We start from the raw sequence: 18,296 nt of genomic DNA on the forward strand, positions 1-18,296 counted from the left end.
TATTGTTTTTATAACAATCTATTATGGGCCGCTTGCATTTTAATGATTTTTAGTGAAAGCACTTTTTAATGTTGTGACTGGAGACTTGTGTGTGTGATTTTAAGCTGTTAATTAGTTGGGAAATTACACAGAGTGACATTTCTGTCACAAATTTCATATACTTCCTCTGTGGATGGACATGCACCGTTTTACCATGTCTGAAATCTGGTGAAGGCAAAAGAGGATTCAAAAGCATGACTTTTGAAAGTGAAGGTTAGAGTAATCAAACAAACAAAAATAGACTAAGGGTCGACTAAATAAGTGGATCCGGATGACCAAAAAAAGGGAACTAAACTTGAGGAATAGGCTTGAACATTAGAGAAACGTTGAATGGCAGACAAGAAGATCCAAACTAAATACTACAAAGAGGAATAGATAACAGGACGCAGGTGAAGCAAATCAAGATACAGACAGTAATTACAGTGTTATTAATACAAAATACCAAAACAGTTTCAAACCTATTATAACAAAATTAAAACGGCTCCAGTCTGGACTTTTATTTGTGGGTTTGATTATATCTTAAAATGATTCCTACTGTATCTTCTGGTTGCTGAGTCCTGATGAATGTATTATTTATTGTATTTCCCTGATTGCTCCATATAATAGTAAAAACGTGCCATGGGAAATAGTTGGGATGCTAAGAAATTTTTGGCATTTCAGCTTCACAAGGTCACCAGTTTCTTTTGTCTGCTGTTCAGTATATTTTCATGAAAAACAGACTGATGGGACAAGAATATTCACTATACTTCTGACTAGCTTAGGGCTCAAAGTTATAAATTTTTTAATGAGGAACGCCAAATATTTAGCCTTCCTGTCTGTTCTTGTAATTTTGATTTGTCAATCTAATAAAAAAGGGTGTGCAATTCATTTTCTCAAGGGGCCTCAAGTTCTCAAGAAACTGGAACTGCTGTGGAAGATCACATTAATATGCTGAACTCTGCTCAGTGTTAATTTTATCACTTTTGTCCACAGTCCCAGTTTCTCATGGGGCCCCCCTGGGAAAAATGATTGCCCACCTCTTCTTTAAAAGACGATACTACTTCCCTGATATTCAGTGACACATGTACACTTGTAAAATGTAGAAAAAATTGATGTTTTTATGAAATTAAATTCCCAAATATTAGAAATGCGGCCATCCATTCTGTAATCGTTCATACCCTTTCAAATAATCTTATAACAGCAAGTGAAACCTGTGCTGCTTACTGTGGATAAGCCGGATGAGACAGCTTGATAAACTATCAGGAAAAAAATCCCAACAGAATTTGCTCTGCACTAACAGCTGCCTGCAATAGCAGCCTGGATGTCATATATCCTTAGCAGACCTGAGCAGGACTGAGTAATTACACTCCTCTTTATGCTGCCAGGCCCTAACACAGTGAGCATCCGATGCCTTTTATGGACCCATGACCGAGCATGTCTGTGTGTTCTGGCTAGTGGCTGATGGCTCTGGGATCATTCAACTTTATTTGAAGTAGCCAAGTTCATTTTCGGGGAATAAATTGCATCGTCTCGCTTATGTTTAAGTAATTAGATGCCTTTCAAGCATACAGTAGCACGTTTTAGATTTTTGTCTAGTCTAAGAGTCGTTGTCATATAACTTTCATCAAGTTATCAGGTATATAAACGAATATAAGAAGTATATTAACATGAAGTATCGGGTCACATTCTAAGAGCTAGCTCGGCTCTAGTGGAATGGTTGCATGAAATACTCCCTCCTGTCTCTTCGGGTGCATCTTAAAACCGATTCTTATATAGTGCCTTTCTAGTCTCCCAGAGTACTCAAAGCACTTTGTACAACATGCCGCATTCACCCATTCACACAAGCACTGTCTTCTATGTTTTTAAATGCTTTCTAACTAGCATTCACACACATTCATACTCCAATGGATTCATCGGAGAACAACTTAGGGCTAATATCTTGCCCAAGGATATTTGACATGCAGACTAGGGGGAGTCAGAGTTCGAACTCCCAACCTTCCGATCAGTAGACGACCTTGTTAGACTTAACTAGAGTAACTCTGAATGAGTTAAATTTGGAAATCTTATAATCGGTCTCAGACAACTTTCTTCCCTTATGAACAACAGGTGAGTAGCATCAGTATGCACAAATAAGAAAAAGGGTAATAAATCCCTTTTAAAATAACCTTTTCCCTGAAACTGTGTAGATTATCACAGGACCTGTGTGTAGTATACAGTCTGAACAATAACATTATGCTTTGTGTCAGGCACAGTTATCTCTGCAGCACATGATTTCCATTCAATTAAACTGGGTTACTGAAGTGTGAACAGAAACCTGTCAGTATTGCTTATCTTCATTGTCCTCTCTCCTTCTCTATTTCTTTTTCAATCCCACTGTAACTTTTTCCTCCCTAGTGGAGAGTCTGGTGCTGGGAAGACAGAAAACACCAAGAAAGTCATCCAGTATTTGGCTGTTGTGGCCTCCTCGCACAAAGGCAAGAAAGACAGCAGTGCTGTAAGTATCTGTGTAAAGAAACCATGATAGTTAGGATCTGTCAGCCAGTTCCCTCACTCTTAATGACATAGGAAACTACCCAGTTTAATCCTGTATATTACCATTTCCTCCAAATAGCAACATGCAGGATCACAGTTGGCTTACGTGAGTAAAGGGGAATGCCCGGAGTGTGTTTTTCTGTGTGGTTTTCATGTGTGTGTTCCTTCTTTAGGTTAGAAAAGTGCATGAAGATTGATAGTGTCACTGTTGCCCCCGAAATACCTGTTTTTCTACTGATTTTGCTTACACCAAAAGTACAGATGCCAAATGTTACTTTCCTTCTGTTAGATGGTGTTTACCCTAATATTCATCATCAAACAAAGTTTATTAAGGCTGCATGATCATCAGATTACTGAATCTCAGTCACATTTCAAACCTTGTGTTGTTCAGTGGCAGATATCCAGTTTTGCCTTCTCCTCAAGCGGTTCATTACGTTCAGTTTTTTGACCTCCATCTTCTTTAGACACCCTTTCACTGCCAGTGGAGATTATATGCAAGCCTCCCCGACAGTGAAAGGGTCTCTCACAGATCACAGTGTGAGCATGCCCTGTTTTTACCTATCAAACACCAGTCGCCCCCTTCCTTCCTTCCTTCCCTCCCTTACTTCCTCATCCGACTGCCAGTGGGCCTGACGTGGGCCGTGAGGCTGTCCTGTAACTTTTACTTTGTGGAGTTTTTAAAACTCAGTTTGGGAAACTCTGTTGACTTTTAAACATTGTGACTTCACTAAAATCAGCAACAAACTTGAAGCTTTCAAAAAAAATAAAAAAATTATTTTAACGGTACTTCAGCTCAAACCTCACAAGTTGATGTTGCTGTTCTGGTGCTCGGGTAATAATTGGAAAAAGTCAGTCAAAGCAACGCTTCCCTTTGGCTCTGACCCTGCTCACTCAGAAGGTCTTTGCTCCCAGAGGAATAATTATCTCTGGACACTGTCCTCTATAGGACCTTGAGGCTCCCATGGACTGCCTGTGCAGAAATAGCATTGGATTAAACTCTTTTTTTTCTGCTTTCTCTTACTTCCGCTCATTCTCAAGCACTTTTTTAGCAGTTTCTCCTAATCTGTACTCTTAGATATTTGTATTTAAACTATGTCTCAAGGATCAGTCTTTCCCACCAGCTGTAACTTTCTCTTTCATGCTGTCTTGCTTTGCATCTTTTTTCCTTTTCTATTTTCTCATTTTTCCTTCAGAGACTTAAATAAACAGGACCTTCTTCTCTGCTTTGCCACCTCTGAACTGCATCTCATCAGCGGGTCTGTATCCTCCTGTTTTTTTCTTACATATAATATAAATACTTGGCTTTTAATTGAGGACACAACTTTTCCCAAATTAAAGCATTTTTCTAAGAGGCAAATTCCAAAATTATTTTAGTTCTCTTTTTTAAATTTTCCCATGTTCCTTTGAAATGTCTATATGTCTGTTTGGTTTGCTAAAGCAAGCTTAAAATATCTGTCAAAATATCACTAGTTTTGCCAAATTTCACATAAAAATACAGTATGAAGTGAAATAATGTGAAAACCGGGAATATTACTTCAATTCACATTCAGTCAGTATTGGCTACGTCTTTTACTTATTATCATTATTTCTATTTTTAATTACGGCTGTGGCTGACCTCCATATTTGTCAGTGAGTTCCAAAAACAGTCCTCTAATATATGGAAAAATATATATCAGCATTAGTAAAAACATCTGTAAACCACATATTTTGAAACTGAGCTTAACGAATTCACACAAGTTGGCAAACAGCTTCACATGGCTATCGTTTGTCTTCATTATCTTTGTGCTACAAGTCGTGCTCCTTTCTCTTCTTCCTAGCTTTAGCTCACTTACAGTGTTGCTAAGGGAGGTGTTTTTAAGCAAGAGAGGTTAGGTAGAGGTCTACAGCGCCCGACCTGGATACAGACTAGGACAGACCACTTTGATCAGGTGGATTAACTCAATGCAGAGTGACGGGGTGTCTGCCTCATTTACTGACTATCGCCCAGCTCCACCTGCATCTACAGTCTCTGCAGTCACGCTGGAAGCAAATCGCATCTCCAGTAGGATGTTTCTGAATCAGAATCATTTTGATTTGCCAACGCACTGAATAAAAAAAACTTTGTTGGAATATTTTCACAGCTTTTCAGCTGGTATTTGGAAGCCTGTGACCCAACATAACCCACCTCATCCATCTCAGCCTCTGATCTTCGTCATCAACAACAGCTTCTCTGGATTTTAACAGTTTCTCAGAACTGATGGAGGAGTGTTTTGGTCATGTCTGTGTTATGTAATCCATCCAGTATTCATCAGAAAATCAAAGAAGACTACAGTGAAATTATTATATTAACCTTTTGTAACTTGATATAAATGTACTTGTCCAAATATTCATTGTTTAGTGAGGACCCGTGCCCTTCGTCTTGTTTTCTGCCTTTTTTCCCTTGTCACTGATGATATTCTGGTAGACCTACGCTAACCTATCAATACTGACCCTATACTACTTCATCCCCACCAAACTCCAACTCCACTGCATCACAAGCAGCGAATCAGTCCTTCTTAGTCACATTTTTCTGTGTTGCTGTCATCACTAGGGGGAGCTGGAGAAGCAACTCCTGCAGGCCAATCCTATCCTGGAGGCCTTTGGAAATGCTAAGACCATCAAAAATGACAACTCCTCAAGATTTGTGAGTTTTGTGAAGTTATAGAACGCATTGTTTAGATGTTTTCTTAGTTATATTTTTTGCACGTATCGTGATCTCACTTCTCATTTATCTCTCTCACAGGGAAAATTCATCCGCATCAACTTTGACGTGACCGGCTACATTGTTGGAGCCAACATTGAGACTTGTATCCTTTTTACTTTTTAATCTTAGACATATTATTTTTACAGTGAGAAGACTTTTTGTGTTGCCTTTCATCTGCACCAAAAGTTAAATGCTGTGTGCTGCTTTTTGATTTCAAATAAGTTATTGCAAAGTTTATCTGCTGACAGCTTTTGAATAACAGTTTATTTCGGGCCATTATAAATCATCTTTTTCCTATAAAAGGCGTTTTTTTAGGTATATAATTCAAACTTGCATCATCTATGAGATTTTTAAAACAATGACTGCTAGCTTTGTTGCTAATTACTTAATTACTTATTACTATTACAATTATTACAATTACTTATTAATCACTTGGATGAACTGTTTAGATTGTTTAAAGTCACAATAACCTCAGAAAATAAATGTTTGGCTTTAAATCAAGAATTCATACACTGATTACTGCAAAAATTAACACTAATATCTGATGACAGTTTATTTTTAAACATAATGTCATACTCTTCTGGACATTTTTCTGTCATATAACTTAGGAATAAAATCAGGGCTTGTGAAAATATTTCATATTTGGCTAGATACTGAATAGGTGGCACTCATTCGATGACATTTTGGAGAGAGATAGATTATTAGATCATTAGAAACTGAAACTTGACTGGCTTGTAAAAAAAAACACAAGGCATTAATTATATTCTTCCTATTTAGTTAAAACAAGAATTATCATTTAAGGCTGAACAGAGGTTTGTAAACTAAATTGCCCCTACTCACAAATGAGATTTTTATTCTTTAACAGTTGCTCTCAGATCTGCTGGAGAAGTCTCGCTGTATCAGACAGGCAAAGACAGAAAGAGCTTTTCACATTTTCTACTACATGATTGCTGGTGCCAAGGACAAACTGCGCGGTAAGATGATTATAAACCCAAAATATGTGTGTGATTTCTTTGATGCTGCTGCTCAGCTGTTAGCAGGGCTTCTTTGACAGTGTGTTGTACATATCACCGTCATGTGGAAGTCTCATCTGGAACTGGAGGAAGGGGAAAAGGAAGTCACTTCTGGTCTTCGTTGACTGTCATGCATGTCACAATTTATCCAGCTGCATTATGAAAATGTTTTTTTAAGGTCATGGAGGAAAAGAATTTTCTCAAACTCTCAAAGAAGATTTTCTTCCAACTGATGTTTAACCACAATAATCAAAATAAAGCTGAGTAAAGCGTTCCTGCATGTTATTTATGACCACTCGTGCTATTTTCTCACGAGAGCAAAATCTTCATAAAAAGTTAAGCCTCACTGATTCACAGATTACTGACCACAGAACGATGATGATGATAAGTCGCTGTTTTTCTTTATTTTCAGAGGAGCTACTTCTGGAGCCCTTCAGTAATTACCGCTTCCTCAGCGCAGGCCACGTCCAGCTCCCTGGCCAGCAAGACGATGAGATGTATGAGGAAACCATGGAGGCCATGAATATCATGGGCATCACAGAAGAGGACAGAATTGGTATCAGCGTAGTAATAAGCATAGCATTAGCATCGCTCTAATACTGTCGGGTCTTTACCTTCTGAATCTGGACTGTTGTTGTGAATTTGCATTGAAGAGGCAACATTCATTTACATTTAAATCAGAAAACAAGCTGATTTTGGGGAAATGTTCCAGCAAACAAGAAGAACATTATTATTAGTGTTTCCCCGTGAAGTCAACCACTTGATTTCCTTGTTCCAGATATCCTGAAGGTGTGCTCCACAGTGATGCAGCTGGGAAACATTGAATTCAAGAAAGAGAGGAACCAGGAGCAGGCAACCATGCCAGACAACACTGGTTAGACACAACTTCTTCCTGCCATTAGAAATCCCACTAGGGGTTATTGACTTTTACAAAGCCAGCTGTAACTTTAAAAATGTATTATCTATAGCAGCAAGAACACCTGGGTGAAATAATATTGTGTCCAATATGACAAAATTTCTGTCTTTGTAGCTGCGCAGAAGGTGTGTCACCTGCAGGGCATCAATGTGACAGACTTTACACGAGCCATCCTCACCCCTCGCATCAAAGTGGGCAGGGAGGTGGTGCAGAAGGCACAGACCAAAGAGCAGGTACTGCAAGGAGGAAACTGTTTAAAAACACAGGAATAACTGTGTGTTAATCACAGTCTGGTCTGTGTTCTTCTGTGTGTCTGTGTCTGTTAGGCTGACTTTGCTATAGAAGCGTTGGCCAAAGCTGTCTTTGAGCGACTGTTCCGCTGGCTCCTGGGCCGGGTTAACAAAGCCCTGGATAAGACTAAACGCCAAGGAGCCTCCTTCCTGGGAATCCTTGACATTGCCGGTTTTGAGATCTTTGAGGTATAGATCATCACACACTGTAAAAAAAAATTGTAATATAAAAGAATTTTACTGTGTATTTTCCAGTTTTGTACTGTTCTTCTAGAATATCATTAAATTTACATAAATAGACTGTGATTTTACATTTCAAATGTAAATTAATGTAAAATCACTGTAAATGTAATAAAACATAATTTTCTTGTTTTTTAAATGTATTTGTCTGTATATATGCATATTTAGATTATTAAAATACATTCACAAATGAAAAAGGCAAAGTCCCATGTAAAATTAGGACAACAAACTGTATTGTCATTACTGGAAATAACCGTATTTTCATGAGAAAGTTATTTTCTGGTATTATTTTGGCGCCCCAGCTGCCAGAATATTACTGTTTTTTTAGGATTTTTTTTTTTTACGGTGCAGAGCGCTTGGAAAGATAGTGGATGTGATATGCATGTCTTCATCTTTGTGTTCTGGCTATTGCAGGATAACTCCTTTGAGCAGCTGTGCATCAACTACACCAATGAGAAGCTACAGCAGCTTTTCAACCACACCATGTTCATCCTGGAGCAGGAGGAGTACCAGAGAGAAGGCATCGAGTGGAACTTCATTGACTTTGGCCTTGACCTCCAGCCCTGCATCGAGCTCATTGAGAGGCCAGTAAGTGTTAATAATAAATAACAGCATCAGTTAAATCTTACACAGCCTCTTAATCACATAAATATTCTCTGCAGAACAACCCTCCAGGCATCCTGGCCCTGCTGGATGAAGAGTGCTGGTTCCCCAAAGCCACAGATATCTCCTTTGTGGAGAAACTTTTAAACACACAGGGCAACCACATGAAATTTGCCAAACCTAAACAGCTTAAAGACAAAACAGAGTTCTCCATTCTTCATTATGCTGGGAAGGTGAGAATGATGGCAGTTAGGAGAAGGGAAAAATGTTCTGTCTTCATAATGTTTATCTTAATTTGAAGACAATCATCTTGCATTCTCATGAAAGCTCACATAACTTTGTCGTCTTGCTGTTTTAGGTAGACTATAACGCCACAGCCTGGCTGACAAAGAACATGGACCCTCTAAATGACAACGTTACAGCACTGCTCTCCAATTCTTCTAACCAGTTTGTCCAAGACCTCTGGAAAGATGGTGAGATGCATATGATTTTATTCCGTCTCATAAGTTTATTGTAAGCCACTCTGAGACAAGGACCAAACTCTCCTCAGTGATAAGGCATAAAAACAGCAGAAGCTTCTGCTGCCACAACTAAACTAGATTTTCTTCTTTACTGAAATCCTAGAAATGTTTTTCTGCACATTTTGCCTTTGTCTTTGGAGAAACTTCTAGGTTAGGGCTTCCTAGCTTGCCCTGAGAGGCACTCAGAAAAGAGACTATTTATCTAGGAAGTTTATCTAGGGAAAAAAGAAACCTTAGTGATTGTTGAACTATTTTGGAGCCACAACTAAAGATATCACCTTGATTCTTTCATATTGATTTTTAGATGGGACAACTCAGATTTATTTTACCTTAAGAACATTAAAGCAAATCTGACGTGTACACAATGAAACAAATTACCCGAAAGCAACACACACATTTTACCTGCTTTTATCAATATGTTTGTCCCACAAAAGATATGCAATTAGATTCTTAAAACTGAAATAGGCATTAAAGCAAAGACAAGCTGATTTTACACACTGTTTTGTGTTTTTCAGCGGACAGAGTCGTCGGCCTTGACACATTAGCTAAGATGTCAGACACCTCCGGCCCGAGCGCCTCAAAGACCAAGAAGGGAATGTTCCGCACAGTGGGGCAGCTCTACAAGGAGTCTTTGGCAAAACTCATGACCACGCTGCACAACACCCAACCCAACTTCGTCAGATGTATCATCCCGAACCATGAGAAGAGGGTAAAGACAATTAGCAGCAAAACTACTAGACTAGCAATAATAAAACATAATTTTAGAGGTGGTTGCTGGTGGTTAATGATCAATTAATCAAGTGTGTGTGATTATCAGCTCTTGGCTGCTATCTATCCTCTTAATTTCCTATATCTTAAAAGTGTACTTAGTATTTCACAGGATGGCGTAAAACCCTATAAGAACTTTTTTTTCACATGACTATAGATGCATATTGAGAGGAGAGCTTTTTCATCATCATATAAATTAGCAATTGATCTCACTCCATATGTGGCCGTATTTCTAAAGTCATGAAAAAAAACACACACACATAACATAGACAAAATGAATTTATTACTAACCGGTCAGCATAAGCGAGTTATACTGTATGTATTTAGTTTTTGAAAACTTTATGTAATAAAACTGCAATCCTGCTCTACTCAGGCAGGGAAGCTGGATGCTAACCTGGTCTTGGAGCAGCTCAGGTGTAACGGTGTGCTGGAAGGAATCAGGATCTGTCGACAAGGCTTCCCCAACCGAATCGTTTTCCAGGAGTTCCGCCAGCGGTCGGTCTAGCTACTACTATACTATTTCAGTCAAAATTTCTCACCATATTAAGTGTAACATCTCTCTGGCTTCTTGCAGTTATGAGATCTTGGCTGCTAACGCTATTCCCAAAGGTTTCATGGACGGAAAACAAGCCTGCTGCCTCATGGTTAGTTCACAACTTCAAAATTGTCATCCATGTTCAATAACATTGACACACACCAAGGTAGAATTATCCTGTGTGACAACTTAATATATCACATCATTTACTGATCTCCTGTCTCTGTAGATCAAGCATCTGGACTTGGACCCCAACCTGTACAGAATCGGACAGAGTAAAATCTTCTTCCGCACGGGAGTGCTTGCTCAACTAGAGGAGGAGAGAGATTTGAAGATCACTGTGATCATCATTGCTTTCCAGGCCCAAGCTAGAGGCTTCCTGGCCAGAAAGTATGAAAATTGAAGCCCCCCCTTTAAAGCAGTTTATTTGTTGCTGTTATCACCGTAAATAAAACTTTGCATGTTGCACTATGTATTTTTTTTTTGAAGGGCATTCGCCAAGCGACAGCAGCAGCTGACAGCTATGAAAGTGATCCAGAGGAACTGTGCTGCCTACCTCAAACTAAGGAACTGGCAGTGGTGGAGGCTTTTCACAAAGGTCAGCTAATCAGTCTCTAGAAGCATATAAATGCAACAAAACCATAGTACATCTGTGTGTTTTTTGAGAAAGAAACTTTCCAGATACTACAAAATTATTTTGAAATGACAAATTCTGCCTTTTCCTTCTGAACAACAGGTTAAGCCTCTGTTGCAAGTGACCCGACAGGAAGAGGAGATGGGTCTCAAGGAAGAGGAGCTACAGAAAGCCAAAGAAGTTGCCACAAAGTTTGAGTCAGAGCTAAAAGAAATCACCTTGAAACATACACAGGTAAGGGATTAAATGCGCATCAATGACACAAACCTTGTTTTGCTTTCTTTTAATGAATCCGTTCAGCGTTGATTCGATAAAGTTTCCAGTTATGGAGAGTCTGCTGATTCTGCCTGTCTGTCAGATTGTGGAGGAGAGAAACGCACTGCAGGAGCAGCTTCAGGCAGAGACAGAGTTGTATGCTGAGGCTGAGGAGATGAGGGTCCGTCTGGCGGCGAAGAAGCAGGAGTTGGAGGAAATCCTCCATGAGATGGAGGCGAGGCTCGATGAAGAGGAGGAGCGTTCTCAGGGGCTGTTAGTGGAAAAGAAGAAGATGCAGCAGCAGATGCAGGTCAACATGTCTGTTTCGCACTGTTGTTCAGTTGGAGTTGTTATTGCTCGGGTAGCTGTGCTTTCACAGTGTGATAAAGCTGCTGGAGAAACTGAGGGTTCAGTCTTTTCATGCAGGAGTTGGAGGAACATTTGGAAGAGGAGGAAGACGCTCGTCAAAAACTGCAGCTCGAGAAGGTTACCTGCGAGGGAAAGATCAAAAAGCTGGAGGATGATATTCTGGTAATGGAGGACCAGAACAACAAGCTGCTGAAGGTAAGTACTGGAAATCAGCATTTTTCAAAGTAAGTCACTTGGGAAACTAAATACATCACCGGCTTTGTGATGTTTTTGTAGGAGCGAAAGTTGCTAGAGGAGAGAGTTGCAGACTTCAGTGCTAACCTGGCAGAGGAAGAAGAAAAATCTAAGAATCTCACTAAGCTCAAAAATAAACACGAATCCATGATCTCTGAATTAGAAGGTAGTCACCTTGTATGCATTTGTAACGGTACTCATATCACATTTCTCATACACATCATTGAGTGGTATCTCTCTCGCACTAGTCCGCTTGAAGAAAGAGGAGAAGACCCGTCAGGAGCTGGATAAAGCTAAGCGCAAACTGGAGGCGGAGTCAAATGACCTACAGGAACAGATCGCTGACCTGCAGGCCCAGATCGCTGACCTCAAAGCTCAGCTTGCAAAGAAGGAGGAGGAGTTACAGAACGCCTTAGCCAGGTAGTGTCAGACTGGTGTATTTATTTCTTCAAAACAACACTAAGTTCTATCAGTTTTAATAGTTTAATATACTCTTGATTCTCACAGGTTGGAAGATGAGTCTGCCCAGAAAAACAATGCTCTGAAGAAGATCAGAGAGCTGGAAGGACACATCTCCGACCTGCAGGAGGACCTAGACTCTGAGCGGGCTGCCAGGAACAAGGCCGAGAAGATCAAACGGGACCTTGGGGAGGAGCTGGAGGCCCTCAAGTCTGAGCTAGAGGACACTCTGGACACCACTGCCACACAGCAGGAACTAAGGTTACACAAATATGTATTCAGAGGAATTTATAAAGTGTATATACATTCACCTTTTAGATGATGAAGCTATCTTAGAGAAGAAAAAGATGACTAACAAAACATAACCAAAAAACAAAATGTGCATGCTTAAAAAAATACCTGCATTATCCATGTATCTGCCTACAGAGCCAAACGTGAGCATGAAGTGACCCAGCTGAAGAGAGCCATTGAGGAGGAGAACCGGACCCACGAGGCTCAAATACATGAGATGAGACAGAAACACACTCAGGCTGTTGAGGAGCTCAGTGAGCAGCTGGAACAGTCAAAACGAGTAAGGCCACTATTTTATGAATCATTCTTAATACCCAGCTGTCATTAGCTTTTTATTTCTTTAATTTCATATTGAGGATTCTCTTTATTTTCCTCTGCTCAGGTCAAGTCAAACCTGGAGAAAGCAAAACAAGCTCTGGAGAAGGAAACGTCAGAGCTAACTATGGAGGTACGCTCACTGACCCAGGCCAAGCAAGATGGGGAGAACAAGAGGAAGAAGCTAGAAGGTCAGGTGACGGATCTTCAGTCCCGCTTCAACGACAGCGAGAAGCAGAAGGCTGAGCTGACAGAGCGCTGCTCCAAGATCACTGTAAATCACTTTCACTAATTATTTAACAACTGGAAAAAAATGTGAATCATTAAAAAAAGAATGCCACAAAACTACGCTTGAAAAAGTAACAAACACATAATTTTTATTCCTGTACAGATTGAACTGGAGAGTGTGACAAACCTACTGAATGAAGCAGAAGGAAAGAACATCAAACTGAGCAAAGACGTGGCCAGCCTTACCTCCCAACTCCAAGACTCTCAGGTAACCGAACGTTTACTCTTAACATGTTGTTAATAACACCACACAAACATTTAGTCTTTGCTGTGACGATGAAATATATTAAACTTTAGAACAAACGCACTGACTACTGAACTCTTGTGTCTAACAGGAGCTGCTGGCTGAGGAGACACGCCAGAAATTGCAGTTCTCCACAAAGCTGCGACAGGCGGAAGACGACAAGAACAGCCTACAGGAGCAGCTTGAAGAGGAGATGGAGGCAAAGAGGAACGTGGAGAGACACGTGTCCACTCTCAACATCCAGGTCAGAGGCCGAACTCTGTTGATTAAGACTTTAAGAGAAATTGGCGGGAGCAAAATAAAGATAATATGATGGGAAAAAACTGGAGCGATATTGGAGTGAAGGTTTACTGTAAGCTAAAGCTCATAACAAGAAAACACTCTTGTACCATGTAGAAGATTCCTCTCTGTTACATAACAGTTTTGCTTTGTGTGCAGCTATCAGATGCAAAGAAGAAGATGGATGAAATGTCAGGCAACATTGAGCTGCTGGAGGAAGGAAAGAAGCGTCTGCAGAGAGATTTGGAGGCAGCGAACACTCAGTATGAAGAGAAGGCCTCAGCATACGACAAGCTGGAGAAGACCAAAAATCGTCTGCAGCAGGAGCTGGAGGACACGCTGATGGATCTGGACAACCAGAGGCAGAACGTTTCAAACCTGGAGAAGAAACAGAAGAAGTTTGACCAGGTCTGCTAAACCAGAAAACAAGCTTTTAAAATATCATTCATGGGATTGAGCCTGTTTTTAGAATTTCACAGTTAATTGTAGTCAAGATTGTGACTTTATTATATAAGATTATATGCACAGTAAAACAGATTTGTTAAATTCATAGTTATTTGTTTCTTTGATCTCCAGATGCTGGCCGAAGAGAAGAGTGTCTCCAGTAAATATGCAGACGAGCGAGACCGTGCTGAAGCTGAGGCCAGAGAGAAGGAGACCAAAGCTCTGTCCCTGGCAAGGGCTCTAGAAGAGGCTCAGGACTCCAGAGAGGAGCTGGAGAGAGCCAACAAGGCCCTAAAAGCAGAGATGGAGGACCTGATCAGCTCCAAGGATGATGTGGGAAAAAATGTTAGTGTTGGAACATCTTTCACTCACTTGGCACTGGTCAATAGATCTGCAGGCTGAAAGTCTGTAGTTACAGGTATATGTTTACAGTGTCTAGAGCTTTCCAGTTAATTTAAAATGTATTGATGGAAGGTCCATGAGCTGGAGAAGTCCAAACGAGGCCTGGAAGCCCAGGTGGAGGAGATGAAGACGCAGCTGGAGGAGCTAGAGGACGAACTGCAGGCGGCTGAGGATGCCAAGTTGCGTCTGGAGGTCAACATGCAGGCTCTGAAGGCCCAGTTTGAGAGAGACCTCCAGGGAAGAGATGAGATGGGAGAGGAGAAGAAGAGGCAGCTGATCAAGCAGGTAAATAAAAGCCTTCATTCTTATACCAGAAGGATGTGAATGATTTATTATCAAAGAATGCTATTTCAGCGTCAGTAATCATTGCAATGATGCACACTGGCTGCAGGTCCGTGAGTTGGAGACGGAGTTGGAGGATGAACGTAAGCAGAGGGCCACAGCAGCAGCAGCCAAGAAGAAGCTGGAGATAGACATGAAAGATCTGGAGGGACAGATCGAGACAGCCAATAAGGGACGTGATGAGGCTATCAAGCAGCTCCGCAAGCTCCAGGTCAGAGCAAAGGACACTGAGAAAATTCAGCACAGAAGAATTTATATAAATACTGTATGGGTCTTTTAGTTTTCACTGTAATTTTTTAGATGCATATTTACATTAAAGCATATGTTGTAGTGAAGGTTTTTATTTTAAAGGTAAAATGTTTTTGGATTTTTTTTTAACTTGGAAGCAAACACATGTAAAACTTAACTTGTTGTTTTCTTGAAATAAACTTGTAGATATGTAGACAAACATCTTCTTAAGGGAAAATTCCCCGGTTTTGGCTAGTAACTGTGACTTTAAAGGGAAATGTCAAAACACTAAAATAAGATATGATCACTAAGAGAAGCACTTGAAAACAGGACTTGGTATCATCAAACACAGATCATCTGCCTCAAGTATCGTAAATATACTTGAAACATTATCTGATGTCTTTTCTCTGTTTCTCTTCATCCCTCCAGGCCCAGATGAAGGACTACCAGAGGGAGCTGGAAGATGCTCGTGCTGCTCGAGAAGAGGTGCTGACCACCGCAAAGGAGAGCGAGAAGAAGGCCAAGAGTCTGGAGGCTGAGCTCATGCAGCTACAGGAGGTAAGGCTGTCGATTCCTAACAAGGCAAGAACCTCTCTGGGAGCCGGGGCTCAAAATAATGAATGTATGTGTTTGCAGGAACTGGCTGCAGCTGAGAGAGGACGGAAGCAAGCAGAGGCTGAAAGGGACGAACTGTCCGATGAGCTGGCGAGCAACACCTCTGGAAAGTAGGTGTAGAGTTCACTCTGTTGCTTTGTCTGTGAAGTGAACCATGAAAAAAAGATGGTGGCATTTCTTACCATGCTCTCTGTGCTCAGGTCAGCCTTGTCAGATGAGAAGCGTCGCCTGGAAGCTAAGATCGCCCAGCTAGAGGAGGAGCTGGAGGAGGAGCAAAGCAACATGGAGATCCTCAATGACAGGCTGAGGAAGAGCACACAACAGGTGATAAGACTGTAGCAGACATGATTCATGAAGTGTTAAAGCACTGGGCAGAGTTCTCATCCCTCTCTTTGCACGTACTCCACCCACAGGTGGATCAGCTGAACAATGAGCTGCAGACGGAGCGCACCACCTCCCAGAAGAACGAGAGCGCTCGGCAGCAGTTGGACCGCCAGAACAAGGAGCTGAAGGCCAAGCTCCAGGAGATGGAGAACCAGGTCAAGTCCAAGTTCAAGTCCTCCATCTCTGCCTTGGAGGCTAAAGTGGCACAGCTGGAGGAGCAGCTGGAGCAGGAGAACAGGTCAGGGACACATAAACACAGAGCATACCGTATGTTTGATGAATAAAAAAATATTTACTTTTTTTGGTGGTTTTACCTTCTTTAAATTGTATCAGCTGTACTCATATTCATTTCCTCTTAACTCTTGTCCATCTTGTCTCAGGGATAAGCAGACAACTGCCAAGAATATGCGCCAGAAAGACAAGAAGCTCAAGGACCTGATGTTGCAGGTGGAAGACGAAAGAAAACAGGCAGAGCAGTACAAAGACCAGGTACAGTCACGGAAACGTTTTTGTGCACGAACAAGAAAATAAATGCAGCTTTGATTGTGCTTGTCAGTGCCGAGTTAGCATATTCGCTTTGTTCACTCACCAGGCGGAAAAGTCAAACACTCGCATGAAGCAGCTGAAGCGGCAGCTAGAGGAATCGGAGGAGGAGTCTCAGCGTGCCACAGCAGCCCGCAGGAAGCTGCAGCGGGAGCTGGATGAAGCCACTGAGGCCAACGACGCCATGACCCGCGAGATCGGCTCTCTCAAGAACAAACTCAGGTAGGATAAAACGCCAAAGGGTCGTTCTGCTGATGGAGGTGATGTTCACCTGCTATTTCCATGATGCCACAACAGGACACAGACATTGCAGTAAGAGGTTGGGATGCTGTGTAAAATGTAAATAACTGAATGTAATGGTTTGCAGATCAGTTTAACCTGAAATACTACAAAGACAACAGGCTAGGTCTCCATGGTAACTTAGGTTTTAACATGACATAACCTGGTCGGTTTCAGAGTTTTGGCTTAAAATCAGCTGGAGGAACCACATTTTTATTATTACGTTTTTTTAAACCATGCTTTGCTTGCAGTATAGACTCTGTGGTGAAGCACTATGTTTTTATATACATACCTTACTAAAACCCCTGAATGAAGCTCAACTGTACACAGCACTATGCTCATCTTATTTGCAGCCCGAGTGTTAGTAAGGTCTTTATCACCAGCTCCTTTGGTGGTACTCAATGTATCTAATTTTATGCAGAGCAAGTAAAGAAGCTAAATGGCACCAGCCCCCCTCCCTTTATATGCAAGAACACTCAGAGCCTGAAGCAGAAACTCTTTCACTTGAAAGTTGACTGTTAAATAATTTTCATGGTACCAGTTACCTCTGAATGAGGATTTAGGTTTTGTCGAGCCAGCTAACACAAAGAAACTCTGGCTTCGCTGAACTTCCTTCGTAGTAAAACCCTTGAGTCTCAAACTGTGCTGTTGGAAGAAGGAACTAAACCTGTTAAACATATTTTTGACATGATTCTCGCATCAAAATTTAAAAAACTGTATATTTGAAAAGCAAAATTAACAAAATTGTCTTTTCTGCTTCTTTCAATCAAACAGGCTTCGAGTTATTTGCAAATCTTAGCATTCTGCTCTAACATTTTATAAAGCATCCAAACTTTTTTGTAGCCACAGTTGTACACAAACAACAGTTTACAGATTTGCCAAACTGTAGACAGGTTAAAGCACATTTATTAGTTTTAAATGCTCTCAGTTAAGCTACATTTCAGTGCTACAGAGCATAATTAATGTCATTCAAAGGGATGTAAATGAACACTTGAAGCATTCACATTCTTTCTAAAGTTGATGAGCGGAAACAAAACAATCATGTCCATCTCTATTCCAGAGGCAACCCTGAACCCAAGGAGTAACGCAGCAGGTATCTCTGCGCCTAAAAGTTACCCCATCACTATTTCTCATTAACATACCATAACTTTTCATTCCCCGTGCACACCCTTAATGCTCTCATTTCTTTCACTGAGCCTAACTGAGGGAAATGTGGCTATCAGAGATGTAACTGAAAAATTCTGAGTCCCAAGTCATATTGCACCATTTGGTTTCCATTGTACCCATTTCCTGGGGTCATATTTTTCCTCAGTGCTTGGTTTAACTGCCGTAAACCAAACTCATTTTCCTGACCAAGGAGTTAAAATGAGTTACAAAGATAACCAGCGTGCTTTACCCGTAACCGAAGCACAACCTGTACATTCTGTACTTCATCAACGCTCCTTTTGCAGTGTGCAAACACCCAACTGGTTTTCAAATGAACTTAACCAACACAGAGCCTATTGCATCCCCTCACTGTGACAATGTTTCTTT

At 40.9% G+C, this 18,296-nt stretch overlaps 1 protein-coding gene across 3 annotated transcripts in view; it reads left to right on the forward strand.

Annotated features, from left to right (window-relative positions):
- Positions 1 to 18,296, forward strand: part of myh11a (myosin, heavy chain 11a, smooth muscle) — a 33,021-nt gene that overhangs the window by 13,742 nt on the left and 983 nt on the right. Inside the window, exons 5-42 of one of the 3 annotated variants that reach the window (XM_085460197.1) lie at positions 2,413 to 2,512; positions 2,630 to 2,656; positions 5,120 to 5,212; positions 5,312 to 5,375; positions 6,148 to 6,246; positions 6,698 to 6,841; positions 7,064 to 7,159; positions 7,316 to 7,434; positions 7,528 to 7,680; positions 8,146 to 8,319; positions 8,394 to 8,567; positions 8,693 to 8,807; positions 9,371 to 9,564; positions 9,997 to 10,118; positions 10,198 to 10,267; positions 10,388 to 10,548; positions 10,648 to 10,756; positions 10,895 to 11,026; positions 11,151 to 11,357; positions 11,474 to 11,611; positions 11,693 to 11,816; positions 11,899 to 12,070; positions 12,158 to 12,370; positions 12,536 to 12,680; positions 12,783 to 12,989; positions 13,107 to 13,211; positions 13,339 to 13,491; positions 13,686 to 13,934; positions 14,103 to 14,315; positions 14,445 to 14,657; positions 14,764 to 14,925; positions 15,372 to 15,500; positions 15,579 to 15,667; positions 15,758 to 15,881; positions 15,971 to 16,179; positions 16,322 to 16,430; positions 16,534 to 16,706; positions 17,824 to 17,856. In XM_085460197.1, the coding sequence (XP_085316323.1) occupies positions 2,413 to 2,512; positions 2,630 to 2,656; positions 5,120 to 5,212; positions 5,312 to 5,375; positions 6,148 to 6,246; positions 6,698 to 6,841; positions 7,064 to 7,159; positions 7,316 to 7,434; positions 7,528 to 7,680; positions 8,146 to 8,319; positions 8,394 to 8,567; positions 8,693 to 8,807; positions 9,371 to 9,564; positions 9,997 to 10,118; positions 10,198 to 10,267; positions 10,388 to 10,548; positions 10,648 to 10,756; positions 10,895 to 11,026; positions 11,151 to 11,357; positions 11,474 to 11,611; positions 11,693 to 11,816; positions 11,899 to 12,070; positions 12,158 to 12,370; positions 12,536 to 12,680; positions 12,783 to 12,989; positions 13,107 to 13,211; positions 13,339 to 13,491; positions 13,686 to 13,934; positions 14,103 to 14,315; positions 14,445 to 14,657; positions 14,764 to 14,925; positions 15,372 to 15,500; positions 15,579 to 15,667; positions 15,758 to 15,881; positions 15,971 to 16,179; positions 16,322 to 16,430; positions 16,534 to 16,706; positions 17,824 to 17,848 (5,305 nt within the window). In that variant the 3' untranslated portion in view covers positions 17,849 to 17,856. The remainder of the gene's footprint in view (positions 1 to 2,412; positions 2,513 to 2,629; positions 2,657 to 5,119; positions 5,213 to 5,311; positions 5,376 to 6,147; positions 6,247 to 6,697; positions 6,842 to 7,063; positions 7,160 to 7,315; positions 7,435 to 7,527; positions 7,681 to 8,145; positions 8,320 to 8,393; positions 8,568 to 8,692; positions 8,808 to 9,370; positions 9,565 to 9,996; positions 10,119 to 10,197; positions 10,268 to 10,387; positions 10,549 to 10,647; positions 10,757 to 10,894; positions 11,027 to 11,150; positions 11,358 to 11,473; positions 11,612 to 11,692; positions 11,817 to 11,898; positions 12,071 to 12,157; positions 12,371 to 12,535; positions 12,681 to 12,782; positions 12,990 to 13,106; positions 13,212 to 13,338; positions 13,492 to 13,685; positions 13,935 to 14,102; positions 14,316 to 14,444; positions 14,658 to 14,763; positions 14,926 to 15,371; positions 15,501 to 15,578; positions 15,668 to 15,757; positions 15,882 to 15,970; positions 16,180 to 16,321; positions 16,431 to 16,533; positions 16,707 to 17,823; positions 17,857 to 18,296) is intronic. The other 2 variants (XM_085460194.1, XM_085460195.1) reach the window with 2 other exon arrangements.

The sequence above is a fragment of the Copadichromis virginalis genome, linkage group LG6, assembly GCF_057382275.1.
Source record: "Copadichromis virginalis isolate Kocher_CV1m ecotype Utaka linkage group LG6, C_Virginalis_male_GT1.1, whole genome shotgun sequence".
NCBI lineage: Eukaryota > Metazoa > Chordata > Actinopteri > Cichliformes > Cichlidae > Copadichromis > Copadichromis virginalis.